The 14,495-nt window shown below is 40.3% G+C and overlaps 1 protein-coding gene across 3 annotated transcripts; it reads left to right on the forward strand.

The window, feature by feature from the left end:
• Positions 1 to 1,242: 1,242 nt before the first annotated feature.
• Positions 1,243 to 13,983, forward strand: LOC139546266 (interleukin-10 receptor subunit beta-like). 3 transcript variants are annotated; one of them, XM_071354422.1, is made up of 7 exons: positions 1,243 to 1,430; positions 2,001 to 2,112; positions 6,900 to 7,051; positions 7,615 to 7,760; positions 7,984 to 8,128; positions 11,958 to 12,139; positions 13,520 to 13,983. In XM_071354422.1, exons 1-7 carry the CDS (start codon positions 1,373 to 1,375, stop codon positions 13,706 to 13,708), a joined length of 984 nt encoding a protein of 327 aa, XP_071210523.1. In that variant the 5' UTR covers positions 1,243 to 1,372; the 3' UTR covers positions 13,709 to 13,983. The 3 variants fall into 3 exon arrangements, with proteins under 3 accessions (XP_071210523.1, XP_071210525.1, XP_071210524.1); XM_071354424.1 differs by having other exon boundaries at positions 11,982 to 12,139; XM_071354423.1 differs by having other exon boundaries at positions 7,987 to 8,128.
• The last annotated feature ends 512 nt before the right edge of the window (positions 13,984 to 14,495 follow it).

Consider the following 14,495-nt stretch of genomic DNA (forward strand, 5'->3'; position numbering starts at 1 on the left):
GCCTTAACCTCATCCCCTAACCTGCCTCGTTAGTTATCCTAACCTGCTATGTAAACAAACCATCTCTGCCGACCAATAATCAGTATCACCACACCTGTTTAACTTGATCTGATTTAATCTAGGGGTATTCAATCCATTTCGCGGAAATTCAGCGTTACAGCGTGAGAGATATGCAAAGGAAATGTTCTGCATTCACTGTAAACCCTGTATAAATCGTCTGTCGGAAATTATCTTTACATTTCTAGCACGCTGACTCGCTTAAGTGAAAGACTGAATAGAGCCCTGTTGATTTTTCAGTGTAAACTAGACGTTGAATTTACGTATGTGCCCAGTGTGTTACACCTTTACTGTTTAGCATAATTATCATATAGTTCAGTTAGTGAACACTTAATTCAGGATTAAAATAAACCAAGTGTTGGTTTTAAAAACCAGAGTTGAGTGTGATTGTGTCATTTTTAATCTGTGTAGAGTGAAACACTCCAAACCACGCTCATCATTCTCACATTTCCCAACATGCTTCATTGCAGGTTGATTTTCAGAATTGTTTGTTTCAATATCTGTGTTTTTCCATGTAAATGGTTTGGTTGATTTAATCTTGAACTAAATTAAGATAAACATATTTTTCTCAAATAAACCAAATCTGTTTAGTAGTTGGACATATTGCACCCCGTTACTAAGATGTTTGTTCCAGTTTAGATCATTTAGCTAGTCTAAATAATTCATCTTTCCTACCCTGGCAGTCATTTTGTAAAAATTCAAATTGTTGGCTATCCTCACTCTGGCTGGATTCCAAAGGGAAATGGGTTGTCAGCAGAACCCTTCATATAGGGTTCTAGGTAGAACCATTTAAAAGGGGTTCTATGTAGAATTCTACCAAGTACCAAAAATGGTTCCTCTATGGGGACAAGCTCAAGAACCCTGTTTGGTTATACTTACCATATATTTTTTCTAAGAGTGTACAAACTGTAAGTAGTCATTGGTACAATCACATCTCTACATCAAGAGTGATCTTGCAGTTGTCCAATACAGAGAACACCATACGGGAACAATTTTTTTCAATTTATATTGTTTTTAAAGATGAGCCTATTCTCATTGATAATACAATTTATGACTGTCTGTTCTGTAGTAACTCCTACACAGGAGCATAACATTTTTACTCTGATATTTCATAAGACATGTTGCCATTGGGTTGTTCCTTTAAATGGGCGTTTCTACTTTGCCTAGGACTAAGCGATTGGACAGGAGAAGGGTTCACTCAGAAGTAGGTTCACTCAGATTCTGGGAATTGAATTTAGGTTTCGCTGAAGGTTGTTACTAGATAGTGATCTATAATAGTATGTAGCAATCGCAAAAATTAGCCTGATCTACTGAAATGTTGTGTCTGAAAGGCGTTTTGTTGTTTTGGACTTTCTGTCATGTCCTCAGACAAGGTAATCCATTTTTTCCCCCCTCATTGGCTATTATTTCTGCTTCTTCGGTTTCGATTTAAAGACTACACTTTTTCATAATGTTTGCAAGTGGCTAGCTGGTCAGCAGTCTATGATTTCCTTATCTAACGTTAGATAAAAATTCTCATGATTTTATTCTAGCTAACTATAAATGTCTAGAGACATTCCTGATGGACACTCTTACTGAGAGTTGTGGCTGCTTTGCGTGATGTTTTTTGTCTCTACCTTCTTGCCCTTTGCTGTTGTCTGTGCCCAACAATGTTTGTACCCTGTTTTGTTCCGCTACCATGTTGTGCTGCTGGCATGTTATGTTGCTACCATGCTGTGTTGATGCCATGCTATGTTGTCGTCTTAGGTCTCTCTTTATATAGTGTTGTCTCTCTTGTCCTATATTTTGTATTTTATTTATTTTTAATCCCAGCCCCCATCCCCGGCAGGAGGCCTTTTGGTAGGCCGTCATTGTAAACAATAATTTGTTCTTAACTGACTTGCCTAGTTAAATAAAAGAAAATTGTATTAAGCTCCAGAAAGTGATGAATCTTTTGTCTGTAGCATGGTCTGCGGATGAGCTGTTATCTCCACGGAACGTGAGCGTTGACTCTGCTGTGCGTTGGAGCCCCGCCACAGACAGCCCAGGGATAAAGTACACGGTTCAGTACAGGACGTGAGTATGTCTAGTAGCTGTAGTACATGGGTTAAATCCAATCAAATGTTATTTGTCTACAACAGACCTTACAGTGAAATATTGACTTACAGGCTCTAACCAACAGTGCATTTTTTTAAGTAAAAAAAGAAGGTATTAGGTAAACAATACATAAGTAAAGAAAAACAACAAAAGTTAGAAATACAGTGGGAAAAAAACAGTAGCGAGGCTATATACAGGCACCGGTTAGTCGGGCTGATTGAGGCAGTATGTACATGTGGGCATGGTTAAAGTGACTATGCATATACTTTTGAAGTTGGAAGTTTAAAACTTGTTTTTCAACCACTCCACAAATTTCTTATTAACAACTAAAGTTTTGGCAAGTCGGTTAGGACATCTACTTTGTGCATGACACAAGTCATTTTTCCAACAATTGTTTACGGACAGATTATTTCACTTATAATTCAATGTATCACAATTCCAGTGGGTCAGACGTTTACATACACTAAGTTGACTGTGCCTTAAACCAGGAACATTCCAGAAAAGTATGTCATGGCTTTAGAAGCTTCTGATAGGCTAATTGACATAATTTGAGGCAAATGGAGGTGTTCCTGTGGATGTATTTCAAGGCCTACCTTCAAACTCAGTGCCTCTTTGCTTGACATCATGGGACAATCCAAAGAAATCAGCCAAGACCTCAGAAAAGAACTTGTAGACCTCCACAAGTCTGGCTCATCCTTGGAAGCAATTTCCAAACGCCTGAAGGTACCACGTTCATCTGTATAAACACCATGGGACCACGCAGCTGTCATACCGCTCAGGAAGGAGACGCGTTCTGTCTCCTAGAGATGAACGTACTTTGTTGCGACAAGTCCATATCAATCCCAGAACAACAGCAAAGGACCTTGTGAAGATGCTGGAGGAAACCGGTACAAAGTATCTATGTCCACAGTAAAACAAGTCCTATATTCGACAACAAAGAAGAGGCCACTGCTCCAAAACCGCCATAAAAAAGCCAGACTATGGTTTGCAACTCCACATGGGAACAAAGATCATACTTTTTGGAATAATGTCCTCTGGTCTGATGAAATAAAAATAGAACTGTTTGGCCATAATGACTATCGTTATGTTTGGAGGAAAAAGGGGAGGCTTGCAAGCCGAAGATCACCATCCCAACCGTGAAGCATGGGGGGTGGCAGCATCATGTTGTGGAGGTGCTTTGCTGCAGGAGGGAACTGGTGCACTTCACAAAATAGATGGCATCATGAGGAAAGAAAATTATGTGGATATATTGAAGCAACATCTCAAGACATCAGTCAGGAAGTTAAAGCTTGGTCTCAAATGGGTCTTCCAAATGGACAATGATCCCAAGCATACTTCCAAAGTTGTGGCAAAATGGCTTAAGAACAACAAAGTCAAGGTATTGGAGTGGCCATCACAAAGCCCTGACCTCAATCGCATACAAAAGTTGTGGGCAGAACTGAAAAGGCGTGTGCGAGCAAGGAGGCATACAAACCTGACTCAGTTAAACCAGCTCTGTCAGGTGGAATGGGCCAAAATTCACCCAACTTATTGTGGGAAGCTTGTGGAAGGCTATCCGAAACGTTTGACCCAAGTTAAACAATTTATAGGCAATGCTACCAAATACTAATTGAGTGTATGTAAACTTCTGACCCACTGGGAATGTGATGAAAGAAATAAAAGCTGAATAAATAATTCTCTCTACTATTATTCTGACATTTCACATTCTTAAAATAAAGTGGTGATCCTAACTGACCTAAAACAGGGACTTTTACTAGGATTAAATGCCAGGAATTGTGAAAAACTGAGTTTAAATGTATTTGGCTAAGGTGAATGTTAACTTCAGACTTCAATTGTATGATGAACAGAGAGTAGCAGTACAGTTCCGCATTGTTGTTTGATAGACACACACTTTCAGAAAGTTTTCACACCCATTTTGCATTTTTCCACATTTTGTTGTGTTACAAAGTGAAATTCCAATCCATTTTAATCCTTGTCAATGATCAACACACAATACTCTGTCAAAGTTGAGTTGTCCATTTCTTTATTAATGCAATATACTTTTTTTTGATAAGTATTCAATTTAGTCAATACATGTTACAATTACCTTTGGCAGTGATTACAGCTGTGATTCTTTCTAGGTAAATATGGTTAAGAGCTTTGCAACCCTGGATTGTACAATGCTTGCCCATTTTTTTATTCTTTGTAAAATTCTTCAAGCTCTCAAGTTGGTTGTTGATCATTGCTAGTGTCGTGTCTTTGGCATCATTAAAGATATTTCATAAAATCAATTCTCTTTCATTATTATTACGTGATTAAACTAATCATGTAAATGTAATTAACTAGGAAGTCGGGGCACCAAGGAAAATCTTAAGATTACAAAGTTATAATTTTCCTAATATAACTCTTCAGATACTTTAATATCTGATCAATTAGTCTTCTAATTAATGAATTATTCTTTACCTCACATTAGTCTAATTTCAAACGTCGTAAATTGTTGGTTATCTGCACGAACCCAGCCTTTACTATGAATCATCCATACATCAATTGTCTTAGTAAATAAATTATTAACTAAATATTCACAGAAATGCATAAACAAACAACAGTAGATATGGTTACAAGGAAATGATAGGGGGGGTTCCTTAGTGGGCTAAGCCGATTTAGTGGACAAAGGGAAGTGGGTGTGGACTGAGAAGGGCGGGAAAGACGAGTCACTACACGGTTGATAATTATATTAATTGAAATGCTAATCCTTTGCACATGAACGCTCACTCGTTCGGGAAAAATTGCAATCAATATATACAGTGGGGCAAAAAAGTATTTAGTCAGCCACCAATTGTGCAAGTTCTCCCATTTAAATAGATGAGAGGCCTGTAATTTTCATCATCTGTTGGAATCGTCTGTCTTTCTGTTGGAAATTTCATCCGAGTGTAACCGATGTGAAATGGCTAGCTAGTTAGCGGTGGTGCGCGCTAATAGCCTTTCAATCGGTCATGTCACTTGCTCTGAGACCTTGAAGTAGTGGTTCCCCTTGCTCTGCAAGGGCTGCGGCTTTTGTGGAGCGATGGGTAACGATGCTTCATGGGTGACTGTTGTTGATGTGTGCAGAGGGTCCCTGGTTCGCGCCCGGGTTGGGCCGAGGGTACGGACTAAAGTTATACTGTTACACGAGCTTCTCTCTGCTTCCCTGGAGGCTTTCGTGGTTAGAATGGTTACTTCATAGTACGATTCAAAAATGTTCTTAAAAATGGGGGTTTTGATCGTAACAGTAGAAAAGGGCTGTCCCATGAGCCAGATCATGTCGGTGCTCATGGAGGCGGGCCAATGACTTAGTTCAACTTTAGAGGGAATGCAATTTTCTCACATTAACAGTTTAAAATCACATTACATCATTTCACAAATAGTTTCATCTTTACTCATTCATTTTAAACAATAATTAGACGCAAACCTCATAACGGAGGCTCCTGTATAAACAGAGTTATGGTAATGTGGCTGTATTGTCTTTCATGAGGTCACAAACATGAAACAAACCGGACCGGGTCGTAGCTGGATTCTCCACCGACCGTTTACACATTCTCCAAAACATGGATATTATTCAGTTCTCAAGTTCTGAGATAACAAAGGAACTTCTTCTACATGTGTCTCTTTCTGCATGGCCAGGAGGAGAGAGTCTCCTCCAGGAATTTACTACCTGAGATAACAGAACCTGAGTGTTGGAGGGGTTGGAGGGGGAAGCCACTCGCTATACCCAAAGAGTATATGACACTAGACAGACATTTTCAGGTCTTGCCATAGATTTTTAAGTCGAAATTGTAACTACACCACTCAGGAACATTCAATGTCGTCTTGGTAAGCAACTCCAATGTATATTTGCAGTATTACTTTCGTACCTTATTGCGTACAGGATGGATGTTTTGGAATATTTTTTATTCATTAAAGACTTCCTTCTTTTCACTTTGTCATTTATGTTAGTACTGTGGGGAGTAACTACAATGTTATTGATCCATCCTCAGTTTTCTCCTATCACAGACTTGTAACTGGTTTAAAATCACAATTGGCCTCATGGTGAAATCTCTGAGTGGTTTCCTTCCACTCTGACAAATTATTTAGGAAGGATCTTTGTAGTAACTGGGTGTATTGGTACACCATCCAAAGTATAATTAATAACTTCATCATGCTCAAAGGGATATTCAATGTCTGCTTTTTTTTTTTGTCCATCAACCAATAGGTGCCCTTCTTTGCAAACCATTGGACAACCTCCCTGGTCTTTGTGGTTGAATATGTGCTTTTAAATTCACTGCTCGACTGAGGGACCTTACAGATAAATGTATGTGTGGGGTACAGAGGTGGTGCAGTCATGAATTTTTTTTTAACACCGCTGTTGCACACAGTTAGTCCATGCAACTTAATAAATGACTTGTTAAGCACATTTTTCTCCTGTTATTTAGGCTTGCCATAACACAGGTTGAATACTTATTGACTCAAGAAATTTGAGCTTTTTATTTTCTATTAATTTCTATTATTAATTTAAATCAAATTCCACTTTAACATTATTGGGTATTGTGTGTAGACCAGTGACATAAAACCTCAATTGTATCCATTTTAAATTCAAGCTGTAACACGACAGAATGTGGAAAAAGTCAAGGGTGTGAATACTCTCTGAAGGCAATGTTGATCGGTGTCCCAGGTCAGTTGATCAGCAAAAACTCCTGGCCCCGTAAGGATAGATGTTTTGCTCAGTTATGACACAATTATTTTCTCATCTGAGCCTTCTTTTTAATCCACAGCAGTGACAGCGAGAAGTGGCACAACATTTCGGGCTGTGTTCAGACCGAGCTCACCACCTGTAATAAACTGATCGGGCTGGGATGTGTGATGGTGCAAGTCCTGGCTCAGGAAGGCAACCGCACATCCAGATCCGTCGAAGCCTGTCGCCATGGTAACGGATCATTCAACTTCGCTCCTGATAGGCCAGATCCAAATTGTATACAGTTTATGTCATGTCCAAGGCCTAGTCTGCTTCATCAGTAGGCCAGCACACTGGTAGCATTGTGGTTTGGTTCGAAAAGCTTGAGCAACGTTTTTTTTAAATCAAGTTCCCCTCTCTTTCTGACTCAACCACCCCTCTCTTTCTGACTCAACCACCCCTCTCTTTCTGACTCAACCACCCCTCTCTTTCTGACTCAACCACCCCTCTCTTTCTGACTCAACCACCCCTCTCTTTCTGACTCAACCACCCCTCTCTTTCTGACCCAACCACCCCTTCTCTTTCTGACCCAACCACCCCTTCTCTTTCTGACCCAACTACCCCTTCTCTTTCTGACTCAACCACCCCTCTCTTTCTGACTCAACCACCCCTCTCTTTCTGACCCACCCACCCCTTCTCTTTCTGACCCACCCACCCCTTCTCTTTCTGACCCACCCACCCCTTCTCTTTCTGACCCACCTACCCCTTCTCTTTCTGACCCACCCACCCCTTCTCTTTCTGACCCACCCACCCAGCTGATTCTTGCAGCCCTGAAGTCCAGTTGACCTCCAAGGAAGGACTTCTGATAGTAAACATGGTAAAGAACAACCGTCTACGGGAGGATAATGGAGATAATTTTAAATACAACGTTCAATACGGCAGAGACGGGGAGGAGCTCAAAGTGAGTAGCAATGTGGAAGCAAGCCAGGTTTAAAAAAAATAAATAATAATAATTGTTTTAAATGAATGCAGGTTTTTGTATCCAGCCCAGCACTGAAACACCGTATTCATCCAAGGTTTGGGCAATTCATTGGGAAGTTATCAGGTGTTTTGGTGATCTCCCACTGTAGGATGTTAGTGTGATCGAAGATGAGTTGATGTGCCTCTCTCTACCCTTGTTTTAGCAGGTTCAGGACTCCACCACATCCCATTTGACCATCAAAGATCTGGATGTGGGCCGGAGGTACTGTGTACAGGTCCGGTATTTATGTTACCACAAACCCTTTGGAACTCCCAGCACTCAACATTGTGAGTCCATCCAAGAGTCAGGTGAGGCTCATCCAGGATTTCTCTATATTAGTTGACTTGCTGTTACCATTATCCTATCCTCTAATGCAGGTATTCCCAAACTGGGGTACGCCAAACAAAAATGTGTTTCACATAAAAAAATATATATACTTCACATTTTCAAACAGTCCGTTTTATTTTTTACAACGGGGCTATACATTTTAGTGAGTTTTTTTTAGTAGCCTTGTTTCACTGCCAAAAAAATAAAATTCAACCATCTAGTGTTCAGCGAAATAACAACACAATGTCAAATACAGGAAGCCTAGTCAAATAATTAACATCCAATCACATTAACCGTTACTCTCTCGCGGGAATTCCACTAATGGTCCGAAGGTAGCCAAACGTAGCTGCTGCTCATGTTGGTATCTGTACTGATGGCGCAAAAGCCATGACAGGGAGACAGTGGAGTGGTAACGCGCGTGCAAGCAGCTGCTCTCGACGCCACTTGGGTACACTGCAGCATCCACCGAGAGGCTCTTGCTGCCAAGGGAATGCCTGACAGCTTGAAAGACGTTTTAGACACTACAGTGAAAATGGTTAGCTTTGTTAAAGCAAGGCCCCTGAACTCTCGTGTATTTTCTGCACTATGCAATGATATGGGCAGCGACCATGTAACGCTTTTACAACATACAGAAGTGCGCTGGTTATCAAGGGCAAAGTATTGACACGTTTTTAAAAAATTGAGAGACAAACTTAGTTTTCTTTACTGACCATAATTTTCACTTGTCTGATGATGAGTTTCTCACACGACTGGCTTATCTGGGTGAGGTTTTTTCTCACCTGAATGATCTGAATCTAGGATCTAGGATTACAATATAGCAATTAAACACTGGAATGGTAGGATGTGCAGAAGATGAATGTGCAAGTTGAGATACTGGGGTGCAAAGGAGCAGATAAAGGAGATAAATAAATACAGTATGGGGATGAGGTAGATTGGATGGGCTATTTACAGATGAGCTATGTGAGCTGCTCTGACAGCTGGTGCTTAAAGCTAGTGAGGGAGGTAAGAGTCTCCAGCTTCAGAGATTTTTGCAGTTCGTTCCAGTCATTGGCAGCAGAGAACTGGAAGGAGAGGCGGCCAAAGGAAGAATTGGCTTTGGGGATGACCAGTGAGATATACCTGCTGGAGCGCTTGCTACTTTTCCAACAGTCTTGAAGGAGTTCCCACATATGCTAAGCACTTGTTGGATGCTTTTCCTTTACTCTGCGGTCCAACTCATCCCAAACCATCTCAATTGGGTTGAGGTTGGGTGATTGTGGAGGCCAGGTCATCTGATGCAGCACTCCATCACTCTCTTTCTTGGTCAAATAGCCCTTACACAGCCTAGAGGTGTGTTGGGTCATTGTTCTGTTGACAAATGATAGTCCCACTAAGCGCAAACCAGATGGGATGGCGTATCGCTGCAGAATGCTGCTGTTTAAGTGTACCTTGAATTCTAAATAAATCACTGACAGTGTCACCAGCAAAGCACTCCCACACCACCACCTTCACCGCTTCAAGTACTTATGTAAATGCCGCACTGCTTCTTGACACAATGCCCACTTAACCTGGAAGCCAGCCGCACCAATGTGTCGAAGGAAACACCTGGCAACCGTGTCAGCATGCACTGTGCCCGGCCCGCCACAGGAGTCAGTAGTATGTGATGGGACAAGGACATCCCCTAACCCGGACGACGCTGGGCCAATTGTGCGCCACCCAATGGGCTGCGACCGAGCCTGGACTCGAACCCAGGATCTCTAGTGGCACATTTAGCACTGCGATGCAGTCGGAAGTTTACATACACCTTAGCCAAATACATTTAAACTCAGTTTTTCACAATTCCTGACATTTAATCCTAGTAAAAATCCCCCGTCTTAGGTCAGTTAGGATCACCACTTTATTTTAAGACTGAAATGTCAGAATAATAGAAGAGAGCATGATTTATTTCAGCTTTTATTTCTTTCATCACATTCCCAGTGGGTCAGAAGTTTACATGCACTCAATTAGTATTTGGTAGCATTGCCTTTAAAACTTCTTAGGGCTGCAATCCTGTTAACGGGATCGATGTGACAACAGCCAGTGAAAGTGCAGGGTGCCAAATTCAAACAACAGAAATCTCATAATTAAAATTCAAGTATTTCACACCATTTTAAAGATACACTTCTTGTTAATCCCACCACAGTGTCCGATTTCAAAAAGGCTTTACAGCGAAAGCACCACAAACGATTATGTTTGGTCACCGCCAAATCACAGAAAAACACAGCCATTTTTCCAGCCAAAGACAGGAGTCACAAAAAGCAGATATAGAGATAAAATGAATCACTAACCTTTGATGATCTTCATCAGATGACACTCATAGGACTTCATGTTACACAATACATGTATGTTTTGTTCGATAAAGTTCATATTTATATCCCAAAATCTCAGTATACATTGGCGCGTTATGTTCAGTAGTTCCAAAAACATCCGGTGATTTTGCAGAGAGCCACATCAATTTCCAGAAATACTCATAATAAACGTTGATCAAAGATCAAGTGTTATACATGGAATTTTAGATCCACTCTCCTTAATGCAACCACTGTGTAAGATTTCAAAAAAACTTTGCGGAAAAAGCAAACCATGCAATAATCTGAGGTCGGCACTCGGAGCCCAGTCAAGACAAAAATATATCCGCCATATTTTGCAGTAAACAGAAGTCAGAAATAACATTATAAATGTTCACTTACCTTTGATGATCTTCATCAGAATGCACTCCCAGGAATACCAGTTCCACAATAAATGTTTGATTTGTTTGGTAATGTCCATCATTTATGTCCAAATAGCTACTTTTGTTAGCGCGTTTGGTAAACAAATACAAAGTCACGAAGCGCGTTCACTAAAAGCAGACGAAATGTCAAACTTCCGTAACAGTCAGTAGAAACATGTCAAACGATGTATTGAATCAATCTTTAGGATGTTTGTTCCAACTTCAGTAATGTTCCAACCGGAGAATTCCTTTGTTTTCAGAAATGCGATAGAACAGAGCTCGCTCTCACGTGAACTCGCATGGTCAGCACATGTTCAGGTCATGGCAGACCTTACTCAATCCCCTCTCATTCGGCCCCCTCACAGTAGAAGCATCAGACAACGTTCTAAAGACTGTTGACATCTAGTGGAAGCCTTAGGAAGTGCAAAATGACCCATATCCCACTGTGTATTCGATTGTCGATGAGTTGAAAACCTACAAACCTCAGGCTTTTCCCTCCAAACATAACGATGGTCATTATGACCAAGCAGTTTTTTTTTTTAATCATCAGAATATAGGGCATTTCTCCAAAAAGTACGATCTTTGTCCCCATGTGCAGTTGCAAACCATAGTCTGGCTTTTTTTTTGTGGTTTTGGAGCAGTGGCTTCTTCCTTGCTGAGCGGCTTTTCAGGTTATGTTGCTGTAGGACTCGTTTAACTGTGGATACAGATACTTTTGTACCTGTTTCCTCCAGCACCTTCACAAGGTCCTTTGCTGCTGTTCTGGGATTGATTTGCACTTTTTGCATCAAAGTAAAAATGCGGCTCCTCCACATTCAAATTAGTGTATTTAAACTTCTGACTCACTGGAATAGTGATACAGTGAATTATAAGTTAAATAATCTGTCTGTAAACAATTGTTGGATTTTTTTTGTGTGTCATGTACAAAGTAGATGTCCTAACCGACTTGCCAAAACTATAGTTTGTTAACAAGAAATTTGTGGAGTGGTTGAAAAACGAGTTAATGACTCCAACCTAAGTGTATGTAAACTTCCGACTTCAACTGTATCTATATCAATCTATATGCTCCCTATTTCTCTGTGTAGAATGTGTGTTATCTTCCTGTACAGAAAGGACACGGAAAAAGAATATTGTGACGATCAGTGTGACCTTCACCCTCCTGTTGGGTGTCTTGGTAGTGGGCCTTACGCTCTTCATCTACAGGCACCATAAGAAAATCAAACAGTTCCTTCAGCCCCCACTACGGTTACCAGACCACTATTGTGAGGTATGTCTTTCCACGGATACAATAACCATAGATGTGGTGTTTCATGTGATCATCTGGGTGCCTGTCAACTAAATGCCCTTTCATTTTAGTCAGATTTTAGTCTCATCACATTTTGTAATACCTCCTTTACCTATAGTAAACATACAGTGTCTTCTGAAAGTATTCTTACCCCTTGACCTATTCCACGTTTTGTTGTTGTTACAGCCTAAAATCTAAATGGATGAAATATATTCTTCACCCATCTACACACAATACCCCATAATGACAAAGTGAAAACATGTTTATAGAAATGTTTCAAAATTTTTGAAAATTAATTACAGATCTCATTTGCTTAACTATTAAGTATTCACAACTCTTTGGTATGAAACTCCAAACTGAGTTCAGGTGCATCCAATTTACTTTTATCGTCCTTGAGATGCAAGGAAGAATGGGAGAAAATCCCCAAATCCAGATGTGCAAAGCTGATACAAACATACCCAAGAAGACTCAAAGCTGATACAGACATACCCAAGACGACTCAAAGCTGATACAGACATTACCACGACGACTCAAAGCTGATACAGACATACCCACGACGACTCAAAGCTGATACAGACATACCCACGACGACTCAAAGCTGATACAGACATACCCACGACGACTCAAAGCTGATACAGACATACCCACGACGACTCAAAGCTGATACAGACATACCCACGACGACTCAAAGCTGATACAGACATACCCACGACGACTCAAAGCTGATACAGACATACCCACGACGACTCAAAGCTGATACAGACATACCCACGACGACTCAAAGCTGTAATCACTGCCAAAGGTGCTTCTACAAAGTGTTGACTCAGGGGTGTGAATACTAATGTAAATGACATTTCTCTATTTTATTTTCAATTCATTTCTAAAAACATGTTTTCACTATGGGTGAGGGGGGGGGGTAATATTTAATACATTTTGAATTCAGACTAACAAGAGAATACTTTCTGAAGGCTCTGTATGTTTACTATAGGATAATCAGGCAATACAAAATGTGATGTGACAAAAATAAAGGGCATTTAGTTAACTAAAATGGCCCCGTTTTCATCATTTTGAAAATAACTTGACTAAAATCATTGTTCAAATAACAAAAATGACTTTTTTGCTATTTTATCTATTTATTTTAGTCTAGATTAGACTAAATCTAAAGAAGTGCCAAAATTAACAGACATCTATTGGGACTCCCCTGCATAAATAAAATGCATCAGTTGCCTTGTGCGAGCCAGAATGGCTTTAGGGCAGGAGCCTATCTCCTGTTTCTGTAGCGTTAGGTCCCTTGATGTACAAGTAGCTTACAACCCCTGGACAAAGCGCTAACAACTTTCATGATTGGGTTCCTTTTTCCAGTACCTGTCAGGGGATTTCCCCCAGCAGGCCCTGTCCCTCACAACTAGTCCCTGTGAAGAACGCCATGATCTCATCTCCGTCGTCTGCCGTGAAGAGGACCTGTCGGACTCCTATCTGTTTCCTGAGTCTGACAGAGAACAGGATTATGACTCACCTAACAGACTGGATTTATTAGATCATGAAGAATGATCTGTTGATCCTGTCACTTCAGACATGACACTTTTGCACTCCATTAGGATTTGAGATGAACTTGATAGCGTCAATACATTAACTAGGGGCGGCATGTAGCCTAGTGGTTAACGCGTAGACAAGGTAAAAAGTCGTTCTGCCCCTGAGCAAGGCAGTTAACCCACTGTTCCCCGGTAGGCCGTCATTGTAAATAAGAATTTGTTCATATTTACAGCTGATTTGCCAAGTGAAATAAAGTTTTCATTTTTTTTATTTTAATTAAAATAAAATAAAAACTATAGTAGGCCTGGCTATTACACTGTTTCCACTCCGAAGGCCTTGTCTAGCATCAGCTACCAACATTATTGTTGATCAAAAGAAACTATGTTACAATAAAGTAAACTTCTGTGGGTATTTTAGTTTGTTCTGCAACCGAGGCCAGAGAAAGATGCTTGTGTCTCAGTAATTACACCTACCCAGTAATGACTGGATATTCATTGGATAATAATAGGTGCAATCAGGTAGTTCAGCTAAAAATAGAACGTAAATAGAACATTTCTAATTCGTTTTAGGAAAGTGCATTGCTGAGGTTTTCTGGAAAAGTAAGAAAGTGTCCTTGGGCCAGGACTTAAATTGAGCATTTTTTGTTTGTAACATTACTGCTGTATATTACAAATCTGTACATTTCAAACTATTTCTTTAGTATTAAAAAATAATTAGAAAGTTTAATGGGGTACTCTGGGATTTAAGCAATGCTAACTAAGTCGCTCTGGATAAGAGCGTCTGCTAAATGACTTAAATGTAATGT

This window comes from Salvelinus alpinus, chromosome 20 (genome assembly GCF_045679555.1).
Source record: "Salvelinus alpinus chromosome 20, SLU_Salpinus.1, whole genome shotgun sequence".
Taxonomy (NCBI): domain Eukaryota; kingdom Metazoa; phylum Chordata; class Actinopteri; order Salmoniformes; family Salmonidae; genus Salvelinus; species Salvelinus alpinus.